This window comes from Astatotilapia calliptera, chromosome 22 (assembly GCF_900246225.1).
Source record: "Astatotilapia calliptera chromosome 22, fAstCal1.2, whole genome shotgun sequence".
NCBI lineage: Eukaryota > Metazoa > Chordata > Actinopteri > Cichliformes > Cichlidae > Astatotilapia > Astatotilapia calliptera.
The window spans coordinates 10766341-10787789 of NC_039322.1; the positions used below are offsets into that span (position 1 = coordinate 10766341).

General features: G+C 38.8%; 1 protein-coding gene across 1 annotated transcript; it reads left to right on the top strand.

Annotated features, from left to right (window-relative positions):
- Window positions 1-3914: 3914 nt before the first annotated feature.
- Window positions 3915-12355, top strand: LOC113014889 (prostate stem cell antigen-like). The gene is made up of 3 exons (XM_026156689.1): window positions 3915-4080; window positions 10940-11050; window positions 11473-12355. The coding sequence occupies exons 1-3, from the start codon at window positions 4029-4031 to the stop codon at window positions 11682-11684; spliced, it is 375 nt and encodes a 124-aa protein (XP_026012474.1). The 5' UTR covers window positions 3915-4028; the 3' UTR covers window positions 11685-12355.
- The last annotated feature ends 9094 nt before the right edge of the window (window positions 12356-21449 follow it).

A 21449-nucleotide genomic window follows, 5' to 3' on the forward strand; every position in this document is an offset into this window, starting at 1 on the left:
AAGCAGGTCAACCATTCAAAGTTTGAACTAAAGTAAAGTTGTTTCATCACCGTGTCCATGACAGAAGCACGATAGATATCATTTCTTTGTCAAAACAGAGGTACTATTATTCAGGCTGGCCTGAAGTAACTTCCTTCAGGTGATTCAGTGAGACAGGTCAATTAAGATTTTGTTAATTTCAGGAAGACAAAGCTGCCCTTATTTCTAATTTCAGTGCAAACTTTCAGTACAGACCAAAGAAAGTCTTGAGACTGAGGACAATAACTTCTCTTGCTTTTTTTAATGCATGTAAGTCAGTAAGTAAGATGGGATCAAAGCAAGAATGGCCTCATAAATCAGAATGAACCAGTGACTTAGTCAACTCAGACCCGAGCATGCAACATGCTATTGTGGGTAAGAGCTTTAAGGTTTGTAATAAATCTTGGTGCTCAATAATAGACAGTATCCTTTATACGTAAGCACAGCAAAGATGCATCGATATAAAAGTGGACAACAGAAGATTAGAACAACACGATCTGATGAGTCTTGATTTCTATTGTAACACTGCAAAACACAATGTAAGGAACAGAATTTGACATCCATCCTATCAGACTGACGGTGGCCTAATGCTGTACAGGATTTTTTTTTTTCAAAACTGGTTTCCTGAACATGACAGTGAGTTCCCTGCACACAAATGATTTCCGCAATCATCAGATTTTAAGCCAATAGAGCACCTTTGGGATGTGCAGCAACAGGAGATTCCCATCATGGATATGCAACAAGCAATTGTGCAGCAACTGCGTGATGATGTCATGTGAAAATGGACTAAAATCTCTGACTAATATTTCCAGGGCCGCGTTGAATCTGTGCCATGTAGAACTGAAGCAGCTGTGAAGGCAAAAATGGGTCCAACCTGGTAATAGCGAGGTGTACATGATCAGTTGCCCAGTGAGTATATATTTATGCTAATTATCCCATGTAACCCAGTTAGGCTGGTTCTCTCTCTCCTTGGTTTGCTGTAAATGTAAAGCAAAGCACACACACAAAAAACAAAACAAAACACACAAAAATAACAATAAAGAAACACACACAACGCACAAGCTCAAATGAACCACATGCCATACAACTTTATTGTTATTAATTTTGTTGGAAGTTAGCAAACAACAAAAGTTCACATTGCTATACTTACAGTGTAAGAGAGTCCGCTTAAGACAAAACTCACCACACCAGAGAACCATTCAATCACTGCTAATAGCTTACACCTGCCCAGGTATCCCCACAAACCAGTTTAGTGCAGAAACCCAAACCAAGGTCCATGAAGTGCCACATCATAACTGAGCTCTGAGGGATTTTCAAGGACTAGCACTTATTGGAAACGAGCCAAAGCAGCCCTTCAGTGCACACCAGACTTGCCTAACAAATGGCTGCATGGCGTGGGTCATTATAGGGGAAAATTCTGCAAGCCTATTTCCCAATGTTTCCGTACTGACTACTAATAAAATGTGGTTCTGTTCAAAAATCAACATCATTTTTTTTGCACTTCTGCATCAGCTCTGGAGGTTGCTGCTTGCCATCACCTACCTGTTGAAAAATAGCTAAAGGCTATCCAACAAGTTGTTAATAGGGATGTTTACTTATGTTTCCAGCAATCGATGTGAGAGATCTTAATCAAAGCATGAAAAGTAGCTCCGTGTCCCTTTCTCCATTACATGGGAAAGCTGAAATAAACCCTTTAAAAAAAAATCAAGTATCAGTTCTTTTTCTTTTTGCTCCCAACTGTTTGTCAGTTTGTTGTGTGTCACTAATGTGTAACCCTCATCCAGTTGTGGGAAATAACAGTATCATATTACTAGAGAGAAGTTGATGCTTTAACTGGGCCTTCACCAGAAGACCTCTCATTAAGTTCTTTTAAGGTGTCAGCCAGCTCAAAGGGATTTTGCCCTCCCAGAAATTGTTATGTTAATTATTTTCTGGAATTTGAACACGTAAGATTATGAAGTAATTGTGAAATAACAGGTCTGCTCATTAGAAGAAAAGTAATATTTCAAATGAGAAGCTGACACAGACGAGTAACATTATGCTGTGTCCTCCTTACGAACGTCAGTGCTGTATCTTATAACACCGCACGAGAGAGCAGAAATCCACTCTCGTTCAGTGATTTTGTATTTCAGTAACAAAGAAAAGCTGAAAAGATTTGCTGGGTCATAACACCTGAGATCCCTCTAAACCAGGGATGGGCAAATGATTTTCCCATGATGCAACATTAGAAACTAGGATTGTTGTGACGGACCAGCAGAAACTGAACCAATAAGCTTATAAAGAGATGAAAATTAATACTGAGCTGAACGGAGTTGATTTATTCTTAGTTATTAGGGAAAGTATGATTTTAATTATCCTATATGGTAGCCTTTGTGTTGGGACTTTTGTAAATTCCTCAAAATACAGGGCAGTGTCCTTTTGAACATGAACATCACAACTTTATTTTACTACCAGGTCTCACTCGTCCAGTGAATTTAAATTTAATTTTTAGGAATAAGAAAGCAAACATTGTTTGATTTCCCTCAACTCTGTTAACTGTAACATATAATAAGTGTCTAAAGATGAGGCCACTTAAACTCATAAAATGACCAAAAATACATACATAAGTGGACACACTATGTATCTTTGGTCATTTTTGGTCACATTTAGTAATTTATTGGAGTAAAAATGGCATAAATCTTGCAAATTTAGCGACAATAAATCACCTGTGTAGACATAAATAGTTTATATGTTATAAACACATGGAGACACAGTGTGTCTAGGTTTCAGTATCCACAGATCAGCAGATCTATTACCACTTATGTTGATACATTGTGTCTATGCTGGCAACTAATGAGCATCAAAGAAACATTATAAACCCGGGTAGAAACACTGTAATATATCAAAATATAAGCACATAGGGTAACCAGAGCCCAACAAGCTACACGTGGATCAGACTGTTCATTTCTGTGGAACTATATCGAGGTCTGAAATGTTGATATATCTTTTACAATATAGGACTTTTAGAACAGTTATTCAGGTGAAAGGTTTGGCATTGATCACATGAGGAGAAATTATTCTGTATTTTGTACCAAAAATATTTTTCCAACATCTTTACAATAAAACTCACATTAAAAGGCTTGTGCCCAAGATGAAAACAAACCAGAGTCGCTTATAATCCATCTGGTTTATCTTACCAAGTGAGCAAACATTTGATTTACACAACTGCTTTTTACCTTTACTGGATTACCATGGTCTGCTTTTTTATGAATGCATGTGCCCAGTACCTAAAGAGGTCAGATACTGTCTAACATTGTGCTCTATGTTTTATTACTGGCTGTGGAAATCATATACATCACTCTGCCTTGTGAACACTTGTCTGTACGGAATATTGTATTTGTCTTTTACTTGTTGTGTGTTATATTTGTTGTAACTTTTTCTGCCCTGTTGGTCACATCTCTCTTGGAAATCAGATTTACGTTTTATTTGGATAAATAAAGGATAATAAAAACTTGAAGTGTATGTTTTCCAGTGTTCTTGTGTGATAGTCTTTGTACACTTTTGTGCATCTTTTATACCACAAAAAGCTGTTAAAACTGTCATTTCATCTGATTTTGTGTCTGATAATCATCTGTGGTATTAAGGAAGTATCCAAAAATCCTGACTTTGCGTGATTTATATGACTGGGAAAGTGGGAAACCCGGTTAATATCGTCAACAACAAATGAGCTACGAGCCAAACAAACTCAGCATTTCCCAGCTTTCTTGTATTTATAACTTCCTGCTTTCAGGTAATCTTCCTACCTGTATGAGCTGTGTGAAGGTCGACACAATCACGATGGACGTTCAGAATGAGCTCCTCTGATTGGGTAACGGTGACATTTGGTAAGGAGGGGGAGGATTATAAATACAGCGATGGCGGAAAGTTTTGTCGTTAGGTCGAGATTATAACGGTCTGAGAGCTCACAGGCAGCCAGCTCCTAAAGCGCACTTTCTTCATTTGTTTCTCTCCCTCTCTTCTTTTAACCCAAGATGAACAGAGTTATCCTCCAGCTTTTTGCAGTCGGATTGTGCTTTGCAATCGGTAAGTTTAAAAACAAACAAACGCACAAGTAAATATTCGATTTAATTGCAGCTTACCCGTTATACGAATTATTCAATAAAAATGAGTTTTCTCTAAATACGTTTGAAGTGAACTGCTACCTTTAAAGACTTAAGTTTGAATTTTAGCAATAAATGTTTAAGTTGAACTTTGCTGTAGTCGGTAACTATCACCCGCACAGTCATGTGTGCGCTCCTAATTAACGCCTTACTTTTTTGTACAAGTTTTATGATTAAATTATGTTTAAGATCTTTATTTTAGTTCTAAACTGAGCTTTTATATGTTCTAATACCGTTTTATATGTGTATCTTTTTTTTTTTTTTTTGGTCCTGGAAGCTTTACCATTATTTTTCCACTTTCTTTGGAAAACGTGTCCCCCCCCGCCCCCTTTTTTTTTTTTTTTTTGATGGGTGTGTCCTTGTTGGAGGGTGCAGAGCTGTTTTTGCTGGGTGTGTGCGCAAAAGAAGGTATAAACACCACCTAGACGAATGTAAAGATGAGGAAACCTTCCCTTTTGGGCGTAAACTAAATCAAATATCAGTTTGTTTTTTTCCCCATATCTCTCTGTGGTTTTAAGTGGTATGTTCTAGTTCATCTCATAATCTGGGTAGAGATCTTTTGACTGTTGCAGATAAGATATGAAACATTTAAAACCCCAGCCGCATATCAAAGTTTGTGAATAGTAATGCATATTAAACCACTCATATGAAATGCAGCTCTGATTTATTTATGCTGTAAACTATAAATGTATATGGAAATGCGCTGCTTCTAAGTGTAGCTTGGGTAAAATGGAGACACTCCACTCTAAAAAACATAAGAAATAAGAAAGTTGCACAGAAAATAAATGCTTCTGCATACAAAGCTGACATTTATCTCAAATGAGTGTTGTTAGTTTGACCCTTAATAAACTTGTGCTGGTTTTGTAGGCAGCCGGTTGGAGGTTGCTAGGGGAAATTGTGTCTTCATGATTGCATGCAATTCATCTGATCATTATTAGATTTTGTGGTTGCTCATAGCTTGCACGGAAGATGACGTTTTCAGTAAGCATTCACAGCTACTCACAAAGCAGAAATATTAGAGGTGTTGCCTGAGCACTATGGCTAACATGTGTTAAATGTCAGCTTCACTCAATTTTATTTCAGATTTTGTGGCAATCAGCTTGTGATCAAAACAATTGCAAGGTGGTTTTCAACAACCAGTTGAGGGATAGCCTCTCTTTCCCCTCGCAACCAATGGTGGTATCGGGTCCAATGTGTTATGTATGATGGTGCCCTATTGCTAAAAGTAGCTAATAACTTAAGTTGTCCTGTGAAAAATTTATATTGACAAGCTTAAGTGCCGATTCAAAGTCACCCATGGCAAATTGGGCTAATTTGTTTTAAAAAGAATCTTTATAGCTCAATGAGCAAAGGACCTTTGCAAAAAAATTCCAAAAATATTTAAATTTGTCTTCCATACATTATCTGGCATTGTGACTTAAATGCATTACTGGTAAGTGAAATGATATGGAGAGTTTTATTTAAATTGGTTGGTTAAGCCAAAAGTGCGAATAACTGATTAAAATAATCAGAAAAGAGGTTAAGCTACCAAAGGCGTTGGCTAAAGATGGCAGCTAATAGATTTGGTGAAACTAAAGCTTCATAGTTGACTTAAATTTAAAAAATTATTTTCAAAAGTATTAACAGCAGTGATTAAACCTCTAGCTAAAGGTAATGAGTAGACAACTGACTTTTATTTGACTGAAAAAGTAAACCATTGAGCCACTTTGTTAAAATATACCAAAACAAAGTGTATAAACTGCTACAGTCGTTTTAATTTTCGGAGTTTCCATTGAAATTGAGGAATTGGTTTGCTAAAGAGTGGTTAAATGACTATTTTTCTCAAAGAATGAAACTTGTATCGAGGTTCATGTACAAATGCCTAGAAATGATCCGTATCACCTGGTTTAGCTAGAAGCAGTAGCGCTAACACTCTGCTTTAAGTCTTTAAACAGTTTAAGTGGCTCAAAGAAGTTTATGTGAAATTGTCAGGTCTGTGTTTTGTTTTCAATTGGTTGTCTTGTTTTTACCTTAACAATTAGGTTTACACTTTTTTTTTTTTAACTTCAAAATAAACTGAATAATGTGAAAATGTCTAGATGGAGGTGAAATCAAATTTCTTAACATTTATTAGAGAATTAAATTATTTTGTTAGCATGTTAAATGATGTGTATTGTATGATTCACCTGAGTGACTAAGACTTTGGGTGTAGTGTTTACCCTCTGTGCACATCCCAGGCTTTATTTTAATGCTGATTATTGCAGGCTCCAGGGTGAGGCAGCTTGTTTGTGATATGCGGAGAAGTGCTTTTTTAAATCCACCCCCAGGCTGTTAAACACAAAGTCAAGTAAAAACTTGCCAGGCATTACATTAAATTTCTGTCCTTGTAGTAGTTGAGACTTTGCCAAAGTTTCAAATTCCTCTGCTGTCCAGTCTTCCTATTTTATTTTATTGTTTTTCTGCTTGTATTGTGTTTTACACCCTTTGTCCAGTTTTGTCCTTGAGATTTCAGCTGCTGTGCTTTGTATTCCATTTCAAACCACACCTTTCTGGGATCTGTATTGTCATCCTGGCTGCTTGCTGTACCTTCAGGCGATAATGCTGACCTTTTTACTTGTGTGACCAAAAAGTGATCCCCATATGGTGATAATTGCATAAAGGTGTTTGGGTGAGTCTGAAGTGAATGATTCAGACAGTGGACTGGTTCATTTCTGAAGGAAACTTGTTACAGGCCAGTGAAATGTTTCCCAAATCACCAGCTCACATAAAAATAGACAAATCGTCACCTCTGTTCAGCTACCAGCTGCTTTAAATCCTTAGTCAATAAATCTAAGTAATCTACAGTGTTCCCTGCCAAAGAGACATTTTTGATATGCTTGAGATGTGATGTGGAAGTGACTGTAGTGGTTTACACATTTTTCCTTGCATGCAAAAGATTCCTTTCTTGAGCCACAAACTCACACTGGGAGGGAAGGGGCACGCCTGGATACATGGGAGGGTTGCACCAGGAAGCGTATTTGGAGTGAATCTGTGCCAAAATCAGACATGCAGGCATGGATGACATACTTTATTAAGCCCAGAGGCAGAAACTAAATTTAACAGTAGCCACTTCACAAAAACAATGTAGGTCAATGATACTCCCCAAAAAGAAAAGCAATTATAACAATTAGACTAAATGGAGACTAAAGTAAACATGATAGGAATACAAAGGGAGTAAAGATGGGCCATTGGCTCCACCCTGCACACAGTAAACCCTGCGCCGCCCCAGGCAATGTAAGCGTATTTGTTTGCCATGATCAGTTGATGGTAACTGAAATGAATCATAGCTATTGGTAAGAAAACATTTTAAAGCTTAACTTAGTTTTAACTTCTGAATTATGTATTCCTAAGGTGTTTCATTTGGCCCGCTGCCTTTTGATTTTGGGATAACTGTTCAGGTGAGAGGATTTGATTCCCCTTTCTAAAAATGTGAATATCTGACACACTTCCCACCACAAACCAGCTGCTCCTATTCATGGTTTAAATCCAAACGCAAACTCGTGTGAGCTGCCAGGGACCATTAATCTTTAGTTTATTATGAGCAGGGTGAGGACCATCAAAAGCACTATACAAATACAGGCCATCATCCCTCCTTGAAAGAAGCCTTTAAATACAGTCGCCCTCATAACAGATTTCATGAGCTTGTTTGCATGTTTCCCGACTTCCTGGTTTAATTTCTTTCCATATTGCAGCACATGACTCATTGTTTGGCTGAGGGTATTTAGTCAGTGCCTCCTCCCTTCGTCCTTTTCCAGCAGATTCCCACAGTTCTAAATCTGAGCCTTGTGAGTTTGTTTTTTGTTCCCAAATTGTCCTGCCCCTCCAGTCCTGTGCAGTTGACGGTGTTGGCACTGTAAACAGTACCCACCCCACTGCCGCAACAACAAAAGAAACATCTTCATTTAGCTCTGCATTCATTACCATAGACACAACACCTTTCAATATACTTTGTCCAACTAGTATGTGCTTTGACCTTGGAGTGGAAAATCACAGGTCCACAGCCTGCAGCTTTAGTCTGTGAGCGATGGAGGGCAGTGTAGGACTGAGGCTCAACTTCGTTAGTAATGTGGCACATCTGACTGCTCAAAGAGTGTTCCTTCATTATTAAAGAACAGCCTGCTAACGAAATCCATTTTAAATTTGGGCAATTCAGTAAAAAGGAGAACTGTGCCTGTTATGTTTTTAATGTGTTGGAAAGCTTCTTGTACAAGGTGCCTATGCTCCTCAGAGTCTGCAAATCCCTCAGAAATGATCACATTAACATGTTATCTATAAATGTTCAAAGTAAATATAGGTGTTTGTTTCCTTAAGCCTTCTTCACATTTCTTAAATTAATACTGTTCATAGGTATCACACAGGGAAGTATCTGAATTATGCTGGACCAAAGAGGATTTTCAGAATTGTGCCTTGTTTTCTAAAAGTATTGTAGCTTGGATATAGATTTATAAAGTCATTACATTTTAGAAAGGATGACTCGATGTGATATATTTAATAGCTAAGAATAAAGAGATTACAGTTCAATGCTAAATAGTTTCTAGGCTTGAAATGCATGCAAGTAATTATTGTTAATTCAGAGTAAATGTCCTTTGAAACATCCAGCCATTGTGTTTAAAGCACTTGTATAGTGGTTACAAAAACAAAAAACCCTGGAAATTCCTTGTTATTTAATTATTACATTACTTAATTACTCTGTGGCATCAATGGCCATAAAGATAACAAATGTCCGCCTTCACATTTTCTAAAGCTGACCATCGGGAAGAATTGGTCCAGAGGCTGATCTTTAAACTGTGTGTTCTCCAGCTGGCAGTGAAGACCACCAGTCATATGCTGATGCATCACCTCAAGTGAACGAATGTGCTGCTGTAACTGGGCACCCTTTAACCCTGAAACACTAAAAATAACACGCCTTACCTCAGGTTTGTTTTCTGTGACGTATGTGCATGAGTTGGTTCCGTGAAGGTGGAGGAACTGGTTGGATTGGAGAGGAAGTCTTGCAACACATCTCAGCAGTCTTGGTTATATCCTGTCACCATAACTAAACAAACAAACCTACCATAAGAAAGTTCTCAAATGTATCTCTATCAAATTTGATGCAAGAAAAATAAAACTGTGGTCCTATAGCTACTTTTTACTGAAGGTGCTGTATTTGATGACTTGATGTTTCTTTCCTCCCGTTGTTAACAGGACCTCCAGGTTTGACTACATTCACATGTTTATAATTAGTTGTCCTATTATATGAAAGCTTTTTGATACGGTAATTCAAATCTTGGTTGTATCCTAATACAGATTTATTTTAAATCAAAAGTTAATGTTTACCTCTACTACATAAACTGCCACATGACATGAGCTCAGGGGTGTAACCGAAACCGGCTGGGGCGGGTGTGGGGTTGTGTTCTCTGTACAAAGGTGTAGATGTGATGCGATGGAGATATATCTCTATCGCATCACATCCACATCCTTTTTGTTTTTGTTTTTTCTTTGTAATTGAACTGAAACATCAGAACACATTGTTACAGTGCTCACGCCACAACACAATCTCCCCCCCCCCCCTCGATGTATTGGACGATAAAAAGGAGGGAACTAGTGAGCTGAGGAAGGGCGTGAGTCAATGCAGCAAGGCAGATGATGCTTAGTCATCACGCTAGTTATGCAATTACTTCAGGGGAACACTCCAATTGTGATTGGTTACTCATCATGAGATGTTTTATTAGCTTAATAATCTGGAAGATTTTGTCTACAGCTACATGTGTTTTGTTTGGGTTTCTTTTTTTTTTTTCTTTTCCCCTCCCAGCTTGTCAGAAGTGGCAGTAATTCTAAATTGTCTGTAATTTTAAAATGTCACATTTAAGACAATAATTAAAAGTTGTAGACTTGAGGAACAACTTAAGCTGTAGCCCAAAACTACAAAGATGATTTCAGGGTAAAGTTATAAGCTTTGAACATTTTAAACTGTTTTATTTGTTTAATGCTGCATTCGCAATATAAGCAGCTTGATTTCTAATAAGCCACGGTATTACAATGCTTTAATTTCCCTGTCTCATTGGTTACTGCTCAATGTTGTACAGTTTGTGCCCAATTCTTTCTAGTGACGCACTCAAAGGTAGCTTAGAAATTCCATGGGTGACACTTATCTTGGGTTTTTTTTTTTTGGTTTTTTTTTTTTTTCTTTCCTGCAAGGTTTGTCAACACTCTCTGCACTGAAGGAAACTGTAGTTACCTCTTCGCCCAACCCCAGCACAAATAACAGGTTGTGAAATCACAGCTTGTACCCGGATGGTGTTATCAGAGACCAGTCATGCTTCTTGTTTTTGTCTTAAAGCAGATTACAGCTGTCTCACAGGTTCTATTGAAAAAGCTGAATTGGTCTCTAAGGGTTTCTGCATACATGAGCAACATTTACAGTCTTAAAAAATTGAATAAGAGGAAGTGCTTTCATGACAAGACTGGGACAACGTTCTTTTATAATCGGCTCAGAAGAACCGCTCCAGAGGGTTCCTTTTAACACATGTAGGGCCTAAAGAGAGCCTCCCCTGTGCTTCAGACTGAAGGTCATATTTTTCTTTATCTCAGACTTTGTCGTCCTTATCTGTTAAATGCCAGACGTCGATACCCTAATGGAGGACAAACACTGAAAGGCCTCTTTTTCTCAGCCTCTATTTCAAGTGGCTGTGAACAATGCAAATGTTTGAACTCTCATTTATTCCCTGTAACAAACTAAACTGTTTCCTCTTTTCTTCTCCCTTTTTCTCCAAATCTGATATCAGCCCAAGCTCTTGTATGCTACCAATGCACCATTGGGATTGGAAGTCTGTGTGTGACGTCTGAAAAAACATGTGCAAGCGGCGAACTGTGCTACAGTGGAGTTGGGAAAGCAAGTAAGCACCGCCAGTGGCTACAAATGTGAACACACTGCATTCTTGTAAAGCTTGTCGTCAGCTCTCAGGTGAAACCCCTGCATTCTTAAAATGCAAACAAAGGGGGAGTTTTAGACATGTAGCCATATTACATTGTCAGGCTTTCCATGATAAGCTAAATGATTATTGACTGGTGACAAAGAGCATGTGGTTTCAGTCCAATTCATCTTTCACACATTAGTTTTCCAAATTTCAAAATGGCAAGAGCAAAAATGCTTCATGAACAGACTTCACAAACGGTTGCAGGATCTCTTTTATAATGCTTGGTCCTTCTGCAAACTGAACTTTGCTCACTTTCTAGACTTTTGCTGACATATGATAAACTCTAAAGAATCTGCGAGCACCCTGAGTGGTAAACGCTGACGCTGTTTGTTGTTCCACAGTTGGATTTGTGGACATCAAGATGAAGGGTTGCCTAGCAGTAGCGAACTGCAACAAGACTGAAGATGTGGACTTTGGCACAAACAAGACCGTCTACAAGATGACCAAGACGTGCTGCAACACAAACCTATGCAACGCAGCGCCCGGCACCCCCACGCTGACCCTGGCCCTCGCCACCATCTCTGCTGTGTTTGTGGGAAACCTCCTGGTTTGACAGAAGATGCCACCAGTTTAAAATGCAAACATGGATGCAACACACACCAGAGATTCGATAAAATGTCCTTAAACATGAGGTTTTTGTAATCATGGAGTTTTTTTTTTTTTTTTTTTTTTTTCATTATGGGTCTTTTGTTTGCTGTCCTTCAGTTATGTTGCAGTTTTGGTTTCAGATGTTTTTCAATTAATTCAATCTTTTAAACATTTTTCTTTATTTGGGTCAGCCTGCATTTACTGTAACAGATGCTTAATAAAGTCTGTTTATATTAATCGGGTGTAATACTGATATCAATGTGCATTTTGGTTTAATTAGGTGAATAACCTGTGAGGAATTTCCTAATTGTTTTCTAGCTCTGTCGCTGTCAGAACGCCTCAAACGAAGAGTTTGATACTCTGAGCATCGCTGCCAGCATTGCATTTGAAGATGGTGGTGGTGGTGGGGGGCTTAATTTTAAGGCTAAACCAAATGTGTTTCTTATCTTACTGAGTGGAAACTAAGACGGGGAGTAAGTGTAAACTAGCTGTATAACATTATTACTACCTGTGAAACATACCAAAGCATAAAGGGTGTTTATGAACGCATTATGGAGCTTAAGGCTGGCACCGGTTCATCATTCTTGTTTCTCCCCCTTTCCCCCTGCCAGGTCTAAATAACGTGTTTTTGTTTTTTTTTTTTGGTCCCTCCAGTGTGTATGTTGGCTATATGGGAGTGATGGGGATGTATAGACTAATGCGTCTTGATCGGATTTGTCTTCATATACACATTTTCCCGTTTGCAAAAACTTTTTATAAAATGGCTAGTTTGGCAATACTTTCAAAAGAGATCCTTTTTTGTGTTAAAAATGTATATTTTGATGCTTCAAAGTCTTTAAATAAAACTATTGAAACTGGAGAGATGTGTGTATCGGGTTTGATTTCTTTACTGCTGATGAAACAAATGTTTCTTTTTGTGAAACTGCTAGATTTACTGGTTAACCAGGTTTCCGTGCCACTTTGCAGAGAGAGACTTTATCGATGTGTCATATGTGAGATTAAAAAGATTATTCTGGGGTTCTGATGTCATTTCTAGAGGGGGGAAAAAAGGGGGTAAACCTAGAAATAACTCATTAAATTCTGTAATAAAAGCAAATTTTACTTACAAAGAAGAACCACTTAGTCGGTAGTTCTGTTTTTGGTTTTGTGTTTTTACGTTTTTCAGCCTCACTGCTTTCATCATTCATGGCATTCCTTCGCTCATTAGCACTCCCTCTCCCGTCCACCTGAGGTGACAAAGACAAAAGGCTTAGGGAAAAAAAAAAAACTGTTGTCCACTCCCTTCAGCTGTCAAATATAAATCTGTCCCCACCAAACAAGCTCATCAGTTTATCGAGAAGTGCCAAGAGCCAGCAGCCTCTCTGTGGAAGGACTTTCTGAGGACTCAAAGCCAACGACCAAATCAACACAAGATGGCAAAGATTGTGCTTGCAGTCATCGCAGCTGTTGCATCCTTCATGCTGGGTAAGGTTATCCAATCAGTTCTCTGCATTGGTTAATGATAAAATGAGGTTACAAAAATAACATAAATATTACGATATCTTATATAATACAAGGAAATCAGAGGAGCTAAAAAAGGTGTAAAATTATCTTTTTTTCCTGAAATGCTTTAGACAAGTATTACTGCTAAGTTCCTTTTTGGTGATAAAAAAAATTGTCTTTAGTAAATTATTTTGGTAGCAGGGTAAAAATAAATTCAGGACTCTGGCAAACTTATTGTGGTGGTTTTTATTTATTTTTCCATAATTTCAGAAATAAAACATCTGCCATCATCCCAGCATTTAAAAAAAAAAGTTTCTTTGTGCTGAGGGTAATCATTCACTTCACAGGGCACTTAAAAAACAGTAGGAGACAGCTGGTTAAGGGACTATCGAGAGTGATGGGATGTTGTTGGTTTTTTGACAAAACTGGTCAAATTCTCCTCACGGTAACATCTAAGTAAGACTCCTGTAACTGCGTCAGAGGCAAACACTGTGCCTGCTTTGTGTTGTTTGGGCCAACTGCACATGAGCACCACACGATGTCAGGAGAATCCGCTCCAGCTTTGCCCAAAGATGCTCTTTCTCACATTCTGGAAATGCAGACATTTTTCGTGTGTGTTGCCAAGATGCGAAGCCTGGGTGAGGCATGCAGGAAGCAGAATTCATACGTTATATGATATTTGGATATTTGCCCGTGCTGTTTTTTTTAACTATCTGAATAATTAACGCCCAAACTGACTGAGCTGCTGCTCAGGGTGAGGTCTATAAAAGTTCAGGCCTCTGGTGTATTTATGATTAATGACAAGTCTACTAAAATAACAGCAGACTGACTCTTTTTCAATCCTCCAAATTAAATAAAACCTACTTTGACGTCCCATTTAGTGAAAGTGTTTTTGTTAACAGATGTTTCTGTACTGAATTGAGATGATAGCCTTTTAACATATAAAGCTGATTGACTGACAGCTGTTGCTCACACCTGTGTACAGGGTGTGGCAGATCAGACATTTTCCATTGCAGTGTGTCTGAGTCTCAGTCACACCTGGCGCAGGGCAAAACTGACTGGACAGGGGGAAAAACACAAAAAATCAGAAACAAAAACTTGACTGCTTTATCAACCTGATTTTTTTTTCCACTGATAAAAATACTTTTGGCTACTCCCTTTGTCACTCCGGGTAGTGCCACATGTTTGATTTTGCCGGATGACCAACACGGGATGTGTGTCTCTGGCTGTAAAGTAACCGGTGACCGTTTCCTTGCCAAGCGAATATGTCAATCACTTCTGATCGCCTCTCAAAATGATGTTCACTTTTCTGCTTTCCTTTGTGTGTTTCAGTGGATTCCCTGTCATGCAACAAGTGCAGCTTTGGCCTTGTGGGGTTCTGCTTGTCCAGCAGTAAAGAGACCTGCTCTACCAACACCAGCACTTGCTATACTGGAACCGTGGGTAGGTCACCTCCTGATTGTTTTAAATATCACAGCAAGTGAGCACAGGAATGAATCACATAAATTATACCTGTCTACTTTCACAAATGTATCTGAAGACATACCCGATGTCCTCAGCTGCCAAAACAAAGTAGGGTGTGGTGGTAGCTGGGTGACAGTGGAAAATTACTAGTTAACAGGTGCTGTGCTTTAAAGAAAAGTCAGTTCAACTGGTTTAAGGTTATAAAAACATTCTTCACCTCTGTAAGTCTCAATAGCCTAACATAACTTTTCTCTCTCCAGCTTTCCCATCACTCACCAGCTTCTCAGGCTTCACCAGCCGGGGCTGCCGAGGTGACACTACAGCTTGCAACATTACGTCTAACAGCACCCTGCTGGGAGTCAGCTACAACCTCGCAATCACGTGCTGCTCCACGGATAATTGCAACCCCACAAGCGGTGCCCCATCTGCCAAGATCACCCTTTCTGCCGCCATTGCTGCAGCCGTCCTGGCCTCCGCTTGGGGAAGCATGTTGTGATCAAACTTCACACAATGCTAGCTAAAGCCATTCGTACCAAAAACCTAAGAAAAAACATGTTCTTTACACTCTATCTAAAATGAAGTCTTTGGATCTCAGCAGTTATTAAGTAAACTTACATGCATAGTCATGAAGCGAAGTTTTGTTTGTCACATAAAACACAAACCTCTAGTGCCAACGTCATGAAAGTTAATCTATGAGATGTTTCAGGGAAACATTGAGTTTTTAAGTCTTCCATGTTGTTGCTTTCCTTTTTTGTATTTCTCCTTTTAATGACTATATGAAAATAAAAGAAGTTCTAAAAAGCATCTTTAGCCTCAGAGTATTTATTACAGTTTTTTTTAATTGGTTTGGCGCAGTTTTCACAAGCAATTGGTACATTTTCAAAACTCTTAGTACTTATATCACAACAGATCATCAAAAGTGCACGTTTTTCAAACATTTCAGCATATTTTCAATTGTGTCAGTACAATACACATTATGACAAAATATCCTTTTCACTACACAAAATAAGTGTTTCATCTAAATAAATGTTTTGTTCACAGTTACTGCCTTTTATAATGTTATCACTATCAAATTTTTGATTTGCATCTCTTATTATTCAGTTTAATACATTATTCTATCATTTAATTCAACTGATCTTAATGTTTAATCAATGAATCCTTCATTATGTCCATGGATTTTCAACTTGACTGATTGTTGTCTGGTCATTTGTAAGTTACACATTGCTGCAAGAGCTTTCAATCTAGAAATACTAATTGCTAATTGTTTCCCCCTGATGATCACAATTAGTTACCATATAAGTAGAACTGTGTTTGAGACTTTGCACTGTTCAAATATGGAGCAGGATAGACTCTTAGGGAGAGGAAACCTTCATCGAAGGGGTGGTGGTGCTCCTCGACAGAGAGGTGGTCTTCAGAGAAATGTAGGCAGAAGACAATGCACCATCATCTCTAATGAAGTCCGGGCCATCATTGTTGACCATGTGGTTAACAGAGGCTTTACCATGGCTGAGGCTGCCAGGTTGGTACAGCCTAATTTACAAAGGTCAACTGTCAGCTCTATCATCAGAACTTTTCGCCAAGAAAACCGGTATGTCTGCTATAGCAACTTCACTTCTAAAATATAATACTCTATTGTATAGATGAACAATATGTAATTGTCAGTTTACAGTAATGTAATTTGTAATACTTCAATATTCACAGTATATGATTGTCCTCAGAATTAACAGGAGACAACCTGGTGGTGGTCGCCCACGTGTTTTGACTGACCAGCAGGTGTTGGCTGTGGTGGAAATGGTCAGGGCAAGGAATGACATACGGCTGTCTGAAATCAAACAGGCTATTGAGAACAACAATGACACCTTTGCCAATGTGCCATCAGTTAGCCTTCCAACGATTGCCCGGCTTTTGAAGAAGCACCAGGTTTCCATGAAACAAATTTACTTGGTTCCTTTTGAGAGGAACAATGTCCGGGTGAAACAACTGCGTTCAGAATATATTCAGGTACAACACTAAACTGGCATGCAATTACTGTAACAGTACTGACAACTACTAGTTGTAAAAAAAAAAAAAAAACTAAATTATTATTTTAGAGGGTGATGGAGCTGGACGCTGCTGTGAATCATCACAAGTATATTGTTGTTGATGAGGCCGGTTTCAATCTGGCAAAAACTAGACGCAGAGGACGTAACCTTATTGGACAAAGGGCTACCATCCAAGTCCCTGGACAACGTGGGGGAAACATCTCTATGTGTGCAGCTATATCTGAAGATGGTGTGGTAGGCTGTAGACCAGTTCTAGGGTCATACAACACTGAACACCTGATAGTTGTGTGGTTTTTTTTTTTTTTTTTTTTTTTTTTTTTTTTACAGTTTTTTTCTGAATGCTTAAACCCTAACTGTGATTCCTGTAGCACAATCTCTAAAACTATTCAGACTTATAGCAAAACCACTCACTGAGTTTGCAAAACTAAAAGCACAAAAACTGCTTTGCACTCAGTTTGTAACACACACTTTGCAAAACTGTAGGCACAATTCACTGCACAACACTCAATTACCAAATTTCCAACACACTCCTAGCAAAAGTATACACATGTATGGCTATCATTAACACTAATTTGCCAACTGTCTGGCACACTTTCACATGTGAAAACTTTTTTAGATAATTAGTTCACTTTGCAATCAGCCTAAGCACTATAATACAGGTAAGCTGTGTGTGCGGAGTACAATGGAGGGAGCAGAAAGAGTGAGAAGTAGAGGAAGCCGAGGAAGAGGACGTGGAGGTGAAGAAGTAGGATGAAGAGGACGACAAGGACAAGGAGGAGCAAGAGGAAGACGAGGAAGGGGGAGAGGAAGATGAGGAGGGGGGAGAGGAAGGGTAGGAAGAGTAAGAAATAGAATTGCTGATGACATCAGAGCTACAATAGTGGACCATGTAATCAACCGTGGAATGACACTGAGGGTAGCTGGCCAACGGGTCCAGCCCAACTCGAGCCGCTACACTGTAGCAAGTACCATAAGGACATCTTGAAATGAGAATCGGTTAGTACAGTCACTTCGCACAAAGATTTGTAGCACTGCCATATGCCAATGAGAAACACACCAGTACCATTGATGTACAAATACTGAAATTGTTACTTTACAGAATTGCTAGATGACCAGATGCTGGGGGCAGAGGAAGCATGTTCACTGCAGACCAAGTAACCCATATAGTCATTATGGCGATTGCAAATAATCCTATACTTGGAAATGAACACTTGTGTTTGTTTTGATGTGTTTGAATAAACACCAGTACTTGAAGTTTGGATCCCTCTATGCTTATGGATCTATGACAGAAGTATGAGCTCAAACTGACATAGCCTACCTTGTGCACAGAGAAAGCAAAAGCCAGATGTGTTTTGTATTCATACCATCAGTGTGTAGTTGGCGCATTGTGTGCTTAGTAGATGATGGCTTGTGTGTACTGTTTGATACGGAAACACCATTTTTATGAAGGTGTGAAGAGTTAATCTAGCTGTGTTTGCTTTTGCAAGAGAACTACAATGTTTTGATGATTGGGTGACAGGTTTTCTTATTTGTGTGAAGAGTTTTGCAAAATTAGCCAATAGTTACAAAAAATGTGCTTAAGCAATCAGAAAAAACTGTAAATGAACTGGAGCAGGCCTGTCAGGGAGAAGACATTGTCTATGTTGTTGTGTGGGACAATGTCAGCTTTCAAAATTGTTTTTCTTTTGTTATGCCTGAACATAAGTGTAATATTTGCTGTGTAAAGTTTTACAGTTCAGTTACACTCATTCATCACCAAGGACAATTTGAAACGCTTACCTTGTATTATTTGCTCCTGAATGAAATGATTGGTAAAAGTACTAAGCTGAAAAAAGATCTTACTGTTTTGTTTGGGTGATTAACGCAAATGTTCTCAGAATATATCACAATGATCATATGTTCTGCAACAATGATTAAGTGGAATGAAAATATGTGCAAATACAATGAAATCATGACATCAGATTTGAAAGAATGACTAGTGGTGTTACAAATGTGAGTTTTGTACTGAGAGATTTGAAAATGTACACTTTAGTTATGAAAATAGTACCAAACCAATTAAAAAAAACTGTATTTGACTGATTGTGGATACAGTTTACAAAAATGACAACAAAAACAAAGGGAAACACAAAAACTGGTTACATTGAATACAAAACAGAACTTCTCATGTTGCAACTTAGGTTAAAAAAAGAAATTAACAAAGCACAAGAACCCGGGAGGGGCGATTAGTACTAACAAAACCTTTCCTTGCAAACCACAAAGAAGTTAGCTGCAACACAACTGAGCTTCACATTCCCATTAACACAGTAAAACCTACAGTGGTAGGTCATCGAACATCTATGGAATAAGCAAATCTGTTATTTAGCAGGAGCATCCCTAAATTTAAGGTTAGACAAGTTTGTCAGAAAATGTGCCTTTTTTATTTTGGATGGAGCCTTCCAACTTCTCAAAATGGCACATCTAGCCAGGAGGGAACCAAAGGACAGCACCCGACGTTTTATCCCGGTAATATACTTATCATCCTCACCTACTGTATCAAAGAGAGCAAGTACGGGGTTGAGAGCCAGTTTCAGGCCGGCAGCCTTGTTCAAAGTGCAGAAAACCTCTTCCCAAAAATTTGCCAAGGCAGGGCAGGTCCAAAACATGTGGGTAAGACTGGCATCATCATACCAGAACCTGTTACAGTGAGGGTCAAAGCTAGGATAAATCTTAGTTAATTTGGATTTAGACAAGTGGGCCCTACGGACTACCTTGAATTGGAATAAGGAGTGGCGTGCGCAGAGTGATGTGGAACTTACCAGAGTGAGGACTGAATTCCATACATCATCTGACATAGTTATACCCAACTCCTTCCCCCATGTGGATTTGAGGCCTTCAAAGGGAGCTGAAGTTACACTGCACAGTTTGTTATAGATGCGGAAGATTATACCTTGCCTGACAGTTGCAAATTAAGGAGCTCGTCCATTAGTTAGCAGCTCGAGCTTCTGGAAAATTGGAGAGGTGGGATTGCAAAAATTGTCTGAGTTGTAAATGTCTAAAAAAATTGATTTTTGGGAAGAATGTATTTTGCTGACAGCTGATCAAATGATGCTAGTTTATTGTGTATAACGAGATCTTTAAAGTAGATAATACCATCTCTAAACCAGACCTGGAACAAATTGTCCAAAGCTGGAGGGAGGAATAGGTGACTTGATTGGATGGGGCTTTGAAGTGAGAAATTCTTAAGATTGAAATGTTTCCTGAACTGAGCCCACACCCTGAGGGAGTGCTGAATTATCAGATTAGATGTAAAGTTGTCAATGGATAGAGGGAGAGAAGAACCCAGAAAGAAGGCAAGAAAAATATACTGAATTGAGTCTAACTCGAATCCGCTGGTCCCAGTAGTTGAGAACTCCCCTCTGACGTGGGATAATGAGCTATTTGGTCTGAAACACATGAAAGTGGAGAATCACTGGTCGCGGTTGGTCACCCGGTTTTAGCTTCGGCACTAAGGTACGGTGAGCTCTGTCAATTTCTGGAGGCGATGTGAGTATATCCCCACCAACGATTTCACAGAGGGCAGCGACGAAAAAGTCAGTCCACTTTGAGTGGATTCTGCTAAGTCAAGTATTTGTAGGTTTTTCCAAAGGCTGAGGCCTTCTAGGTCGATAACTTTGACGCCCAGCTTGGAGTTAGCCTCTCGGAGGTCACCATGTGCTTCTTTGAGCTCTTTGATCCGCTGACCTGCATCTTCTGCTGCCAGCCCGAGCGAAGACAAACGCTGGCCATGTTCATCCACTGCTAGCCCAACCTGGTCAAACTTAAAGTTGAGTAAAGGAAGACTTTAATTCAGTCTTGAGTTCTGCTGCCAGCTCCTCTTTATGTTGGGTTAACAGCGCAACAATGGGGTAGATTTTCATATTAAATGTTGCCAAAGCTTCAAACATATGTGCAAATAATTCCTTCACGCTTGTCTAAATACTGAATTTCAGACTGTTCATTCATGGTTCTGTAAATTGTGAATTATGCAAAGCTACTCTAGGAGAGTTAAAGATGAAAAAGATGGAGCTGGAAGTGGTCCTGTGTATGTGTAAAAATGATGAGAAAAATGTACTCAATGATCATCCTTTGCTCTTGTATCTGGTTGTGCAGAAGCAGTGGGTGAGAAATTTAGTACACCCTCACTGCTTCCATTTGAATTAAACAGATCGAGTAGGGTGTTGCTAATCAAATGCACTTGATTAACTGACCCCCAGCAAGTGTAATAAAAATGTAGACATTTTGGCAGTTTGCTGGTCTGGAGCTTTCAGGTCTTTGCTAACACAATGCAAGCTCCACGTTTGGTGAATAAGCACAATCAGCTCATGCCAACTGCATTGGAGGAGTGATGACTTGGGCTTGTTTTGCAGCCACAGTACTGAACACCTCATGCTCGTGCACTGCTTCTGAAATTTGCCTTAGTTTATAATCTATAAATAATGACATGGTGTAATATGTCATGTGTTGTTCTTCATCTCAGAATTGAAAATCATTTAATATATTTAAATCAAGACCTGATAAAGATCAGATAACGTTTTTTTATTATGGGCTGATACATAAACCCTACAGTAAATAATAGGTTTACTTTAATCTTACTTTCTCTTATACATATTCATCTAGCAACACTCATGTCACTCCTTGCAAACTTTATCAGTCCAGTTGACGTGTATTTCTGATACAACTCCCCCAGTGAACAAAGATATGACTGCATTGTTCGTCAAAGCAGA